We start from the raw sequence: 6,853 nt of genomic DNA on the forward strand, positions 1-6,853 counted from the left end.
TATTAATCTACATATAAATAAAAATAGGTTTTTCGACTGTTTTAAGCTTAGAAGTGAAAATTGATGATCTGTAATGCGGTTATATTGGCTTCGTTGTTTTTCATTTATGAATTTATCAACAATTATGCTTGTTAATTAAAATTTTATAAATGTATTGCAAACTTTCACAAGAAATGCGTATGAGTAATGGCATTCTTGTGATTATAGCCAAAAACATATTTTATATTATTATAAGAATAATAAAATAATAATAATACGTGCAGTATTATATTATTGCCATAAGTAGGCACATACATATGTATATATGTAAATAACGCTAAACCTAAAAATTGTACCAATAAGGATGGTTCTTAAATTGAATGTCAAATTGAATAGTGAGTTTTTTATTGTTGCAATTGTTTATAATTATTTTAGTACTTCGGGAAAGAGCTTGTCTTTTCGAATTTTAAAATAAAATTACCCGTCTTGAAGAAAGTTTTGAAGCAATTTAAAAATTCTTAATTGATTCTTATTAAACAAAGATGATTGTACAAAGAGATAAATATATACATATAAACATACATATATTATACACAAGGCCATTTTTCATTAAAATGCTATGACGGGCAGCCGTTATGAAGTGGTTCCGGTTCACAGCCCGTAAATTGTGAAAACAAATAATAATTTATCAAAAGCAAAACACATAATATGTATGTACATATGTATGAATAAGGAAAAAAAATAACAGTTATGAAATTCTGCTACAAAAATTTCATTTTTATGGAATTACATGCGTATACATATATGCAACCTTTTAAAATTTTAAACTATCATAGCAGAAACATGTACTAATATTTATGGAAAAACAATAATTTTTGTATTTTACCGCCTAAAACATTTACAAATTGCAATATGTATAACACATTTCTAATGAACTTTAGAACTAAAAGTATAAAGTAATTTACAAACTTATATAAGGTTTTGATACATTTTATTGTAACAAAGGTTTTTTAGTGGATAACATGCGCAGAACTCAATTTCCTCTAAAATTTTCTTACAACAAACAATTCTTTGAATTTATAAATATTTTTTCCCCTATTTTAATTTCTGTAAAAGGCGTGGTCTCACTATATATATTAAATTACCTTAATCAATTGAATACCATAACAAATCATGGAAATTCAATTAGTTTTACTTTCCTATAGGAAGGTCATTGGAAAAACATCTGTTGAATTCTTTCTTCAAACTATCTGAAAACTAACTAAACTATTGTTTTTGAAATAGTTAATTATTAAAATCAGTTGCATAAACAGTTTAAAAAGCTCAATCCATTGATTCATCAATAAATCTTATAACATATTTTTTTTAAATACCTACATCGCTATTTATTTACACTTATATATCGTTACGAAATCAAATCCTCGTCAAAAGGCTATTACTAAGAAATTTATATAGTTAACGTTTGGTTGGTAGAATTTGCACAAATTATATATCTAAGAGAGCCTTAGTTTTATCGCAAAAATTTCGGTTAGTTTCACTCAAGAAGGAAAAACAGAAATGCAAATTTAAAATGTAAACAGTCTAACAGGTTGGTTTAAGTTCTTCTAATTCATATACTCAATAACTTAATTTAATAACTTAAAAACTTAATGATCCCGTTATTGTTATCCGTAAATTGTATATAAAGGCTCTTATTATGAAGAAAATATATAGCACGGCACACGATATTACAGATAGCAAACTGTACTATCAAAAATATCGTGTATCGTACGACATTTTTTCATAATAAGGGCTAATTACATATAATATCTTTAAAAGCTACTGCAACAGAAAGAAGTACTTAGAAAAAATCTAAAAATATACTTGTCAATATGCACAATCAAGGTTTAATTAATAATGCATTTATTCTCTAATTCATATTAAACTTAATAAGTACAGTCAAATATTTATTTTGTTATAGCTAATATTTACTTAGAAATTGTCTGTCAACCATTTAAAATTAATTCAATTATGAAAAAATCATTAAATACGACAAAATATCTTTATTAACTTTAACAAATAAAAGAAAAAATAAAAACGAACCATAAAATTTGAATTATCTAAATTTATTTCACTTTTAGAATCTCAGAATTACTATTAAAAAGTATGTTGGAGGATTGGGTACAAAAACATTTCCTGAATGTGATTTAAATATAAAATTTACAGTGCTTTTTTTAAATGTTTAAAATCCCCACAAATTGAATTTTGTTCTTACAAATTATATATTTAAATTAAGTTCTACAATTTTTTCTTATATTTGAATTAATTTAAAGTAATTACGAAATTTTCTGTCATGCTCACACCAGGACGACGTATTATTACAGCTGAATTTTCGATTAATATTTCTAAATTTTCAGTTTTGTGATCAGATTTAATTGTTGCAGTTTTAGGAATACTTTTTAAACCGGCAATAACAATTTTTTCTAGCCATGATTTGGTCTTATAATTTGGTTTATCAATAAAACGATTAGTTATAAGATTTTGTTTAAATTCAAATTCAATATAGTTATATTGTCCATCTCTATATTTATAGCTCTTTTCATCATCAATATATAACGTACCCTTAGCACTTTGTATTTCATCAAGGCAAATAACTAACGTGTACGGATCGTTTTTCATAAGAGTTGATGCTCTTCGTATACGTCCTTTTTTAGGAATAATAGTTCCTCCCCGTTGAAATACTGGAATTTTATTACTATTTACTTCTATAGAAACAAATCCACTCACATCATACTTTTGGTATGTGTCGATGTCATACCATATATCAGGCTTTTTATTTTCTTTTACTGGGAAATATACATCCACTTTAGATACTCCCGCTGACATTACCGGGCGGACTAATAAACGATCTTGTAATAAATGTTGCGAATCAATTGCAAAGCCGTCAACATCTTTGGGATAATGGGCAAGAAGAGGACGCATAACAGGCAAACCAAATCTTTCGTGCTCATAAAACATTGTGTACCACAAAGGTAAATAACTATAACGTTTCCTGATGGCTTCTCGAATTATTTGCTTTGTTGCTTCGCCGAACAACCACGGTTCTCTACGTTTTGTGTCGATATGCGCATGAGATCTAAAGAATGGTTGAAATGCTGCAGCTTGATACCAACGTTCTAGTAATTCTACATCTGGATTACCAAAAAATCCACCAACATCTGCTCCACAAAATGAATGTCCTGCTACTGCTTCGGCTAAACACATTTTTATTGATGCTTCCAAATGACCCCATTGAGCTGCATTATCCCCCATCCAAATTGTAGCATAACGTTGAGTACCAGCAAAATGTGAGCGACTAAGGATAAAAGGTCTCTGGTTTGGATCTCTACGATGCATACCTTCAAATGTTCCCATTACGTTCATATGACCATAAAGATTATGAACATTACGGTGCTCCCATCCACCATAATGTACGTTATCTTTGAGCATTGTTACTTCAGGTCCATTAAAGACAGAAGGCTCATTCATATCATTCCAAGTCATTACATCAGCAGTTACTATAATAACATTTTTATGACTAAAAAAGCTACCATAACTTGAAATTATAATTACCTGTTTTAAAATTCTCTAACTGATAAAGATCGGCCCAATATTTTCGAACTTCAGGATTAAAGTAATCAGGATAGCTTGCAGAACCTGGCCAACACCAACCTTCATAGTCGCTGCCATCTTTGTTTTTAACATAATAACCTCGATCAGTGCATTCATTATGCACAAAGTAACCTGCATCTCGTTTAATATGTGGATCTAAAATAATTGTGAGATGACGTCCCAAATCAGTCAAATTTTTAATCATTTTCAAAGGATTTGGAAATTTATGTGCATCCCATGTGAAATATTTTTTTCCGTCAGTATATTCTATATCAAGCCACATTGTATCCATTGGAATATCATGTTCATCAAATTTAGCTGAAACTGTTTCAACATCTTGCTCATCATTATAGTTCCATCTACACTGATGATATGCCAGTGCGAAAAGTTGTGGTAAATTTGCAACACCTGTTAAATCTGTATATTGCTTAAAGGCATCTAAAGGTGAAGGTCCGAGTAAAATAAAAGCATCAATTATACCACTTTCAGACATAAAGTGTCCAGATAATGGATCATTTTGTTTTGACCCTGAAAGCAATTGGAAAACACATAAGTTAAATTAATTATTAGTTCAAATGAATTCAAAAAAAGAATAATATTATAAGTTACGAAAAGCAAGCTTAAAAATATCGAAAATCTTAGTGAAATACACAAAATCAGTAAATTTAAGTTTAAAACAAAACAGTTGTTATAAATAATTAAGTTGAAAGAAATAATTATACTTTAACATTCTAATTTGATATAGAAATACATCCCCTTTTACACAAAAGAAATTTTTAGTTCATTATTTTTTCCTACATCAGTTATTGAACTTTGTTTTAATTCATTTCTGAGAAGAATGTTTTACAAACATTCTTCTCTAATCTTATTTTTTTTCGTGCATTTTTATATAAGAAATTTTAAAAAACTTTCCCTTGAATTTAAAACTCTAAATGACACAAACTCCATCAAATGTATTGCGACTTTCTTAAAAATTATAATGAAAAAAAAAGTCTTAAATATATTTACTTGAAACAAAATTCACTATGGAAGACATAACATTTTTCTCTGCATTTGAATTGTATATATCAACCCAAGTTTCCGCAGAATTCTGCCAAAAAACTCCAGCTGTTTTTTCAGGGCTAAAAAAAATTATTTGTTATTACTGAATTTGATATCTTATATATTTTAGAGTTACCCATGACCGTAAAGTACTGGAATTGAGCCATAAAGAGCCATTCTGCTATCCAGCTCAAATTCAAATACATCTAAGTTATACAAGCGATACGGATCTCCGTTATTGGCAGTATGCTTTAAGGCAAATGAGTCTGCATGTTGCGGAATTCCAAACAAAATTAATGCTTGAGGAAATGAAAAATCCATAGAAATGGCTTCTGGTCCATTTGGTTTAGAATCATGGTGTGATTTAAAGTTTTCTTCCCAAGCACCAGGATCTTCATTTGTTAAATCTTTGACATTTGCATCATTTTGAGATTGTTCCTGTTGTCCATTTTCATTACCTTGCTCTTCATTTTCATTTACTTGTGGTGGAATCACTTTTCTTCTTAGTTCTTCAAATCTCATCAACCCTTTAGCATTAGCTTGCACGGTAAGAACATCATTTTGATAAAAATCAATTCGAAAAGGATCAGCGTATATTATAGCTTTATTTGGTCCCGATGTAATGACGAATTCACCTTTATTTTGTTCTTTGGCTTTAATTCTAAAAGTAAAAGTAAGAGATATACGTTTCTATATCGATCAAGTATAACGAACAACTCACACATCAGGCAACGGGTTTCCTTTCAAGGCATCAGTAACTTTATAGCGAGGTTTAAGAGGAGTCTTTTCATCAATTAGTAAACGAAAAGTGTTACTCTAAAATCAAATGGCAATTGCACGAATAAAATTTTGTATTGAATATAAATAACACAATACATACCTTAATAGCCTCCAATTTAAAAGTAAACAAATGGTTTGTTTCTTTATTTATCAAATCCGCTACAACAGAGTCTGAATATGTGTTAAGAGATCCTGCAACAAGAGCATAAGGAGAACTTCCAGGCGTTACTCCCCGTAGCCGCCTATTATGCCATGAGTTAAAAAAAATATAATATTAAGGTCCAAAAGAAATATTGAAGAAAAAATCCATACTATCTACCTGCAGAAACTGCTTTTTTCACATGTTTTGAAATTTCCATGGTCGACTGCCACAACTAGACAAAACGCTAGAAACGAGCACAAAAACGCAATATGCAAACGCATTTCGAATCTAAAATTTGAACAATAAGTTTATTTATATTTTTTCTCTCAATATTTTTTTGAACTAATTTTAAAACAAAATTGTAAAATGTTTGCTTTCATTTATAAATAAAAGAAAAGAAATTGTAATTCCAGCTACAATCTAATCTCACTTATGCAACCTAAAATTGATTTTGGAAAATTATTACAATGTAGATAGATATACAGGTTTCAGCTTGTAAACCTACATACTTATATGTATTACGTATTAGATATGCAATTTTATTCTTGTATTTTCTTTTTTAAGTCCATCTTTAATTTTTATTCAATTTTTACATACATAAATAGTTCGTTACATGAACATTTAAACAAAGAACAATAATTATTACATAAATGAAAATTTTGAATAAAACATGTACAGAAAAACTTACGAAAAACTATCTGATTTTGGTGAAAATTATGCCTAATTTAATAATTTACGTGGTAAGTTATCCAATAAAATTTTGATATCCGTTTTTATTAATAGCCATATAAGTTTTACAAATTTGTAAATATTTAAAAGACTTCCAAATCAGTTAATAATTTGATCGATTTTTTTGAAAAACGGAAATAAAATTAATTTTGTGATTTAATCACCACCGGTAAAATAAAACTGGATAAATCACAAATGCAAATTTAAATTGAAAATGACAATTATTAAGCACACGTCATTGCGACATTTACGTATGTTTTAAAATATGACCTTGACCAGTGCAGGTAACAAAATTACAAAGTACTAAAATTTGATTTAAAAACAAATTTTGACAAATACTTGTACATTTTTCAAGTTGAAAGAATTCAGTTTGAAAAGAAAAATTAATATTTTAAATTTAATTGAATCATGAACGCATTAGCCTAAAAAAATTGAGTGCCCGTCTAGCATTCATTTTGGCTTTTGATAGAGCTTCAGATAAAGAAACATTTACTTCGTTTATGTATGTACTTAACTTAAGAATAAAATTTCTTGATGTCTACTTGAGTTTCA

At 28.5% G+C, this 6,853-nt stretch overlaps 1 protein-coding gene across 1 annotated transcript; it reads right to left on the minus strand.

The window, feature by feature from the left end:
• Positions 1-2,065: 2,065 nt before the first annotated feature.
• On the minus strand, positions 2,066-6,486 carry LOC129607809 (neutral alpha-glucosidase AB). Its single transcript, XM_055518996.1, has 8 exons — positions 6,261-6,486; positions 5,750-5,860; positions 5,531-5,672; positions 5,372-5,466; positions 4,787-5,311; positions 4,618-4,730; positions 3,571-4,137; positions 2,066-3,515 (listed from the first exon to the last, which is right to left on the minus strand). The coding sequence occupies exons 2-8, from the start codon at positions 5,851-5,853 to the stop codon at positions 2,281-2,283; spliced, it is 2,781 nt and encodes a 926-aa protein (XP_055374971.1). The 5' UTR covers positions 5,854-5,860; positions 6,261-6,486; the 3' UTR covers positions 2,066-2,280.
• Positions 6,487-6,853: the final 367 nt, after the last annotated feature.

This window comes from Condylostylus longicornis, unplaced genomic scaffold (genome assembly GCF_029603195.1).
Source record: "Condylostylus longicornis isolate FDR11 unplaced genomic scaffold, ASM2960319v2 ptg000004l, whole genome shotgun sequence".
NCBI classification, from domain to species: domain Eukaryota; kingdom Metazoa; phylum Arthropoda; class Insecta; order Diptera; family Dolichopodidae; genus Condylostylus; species Condylostylus longicornis.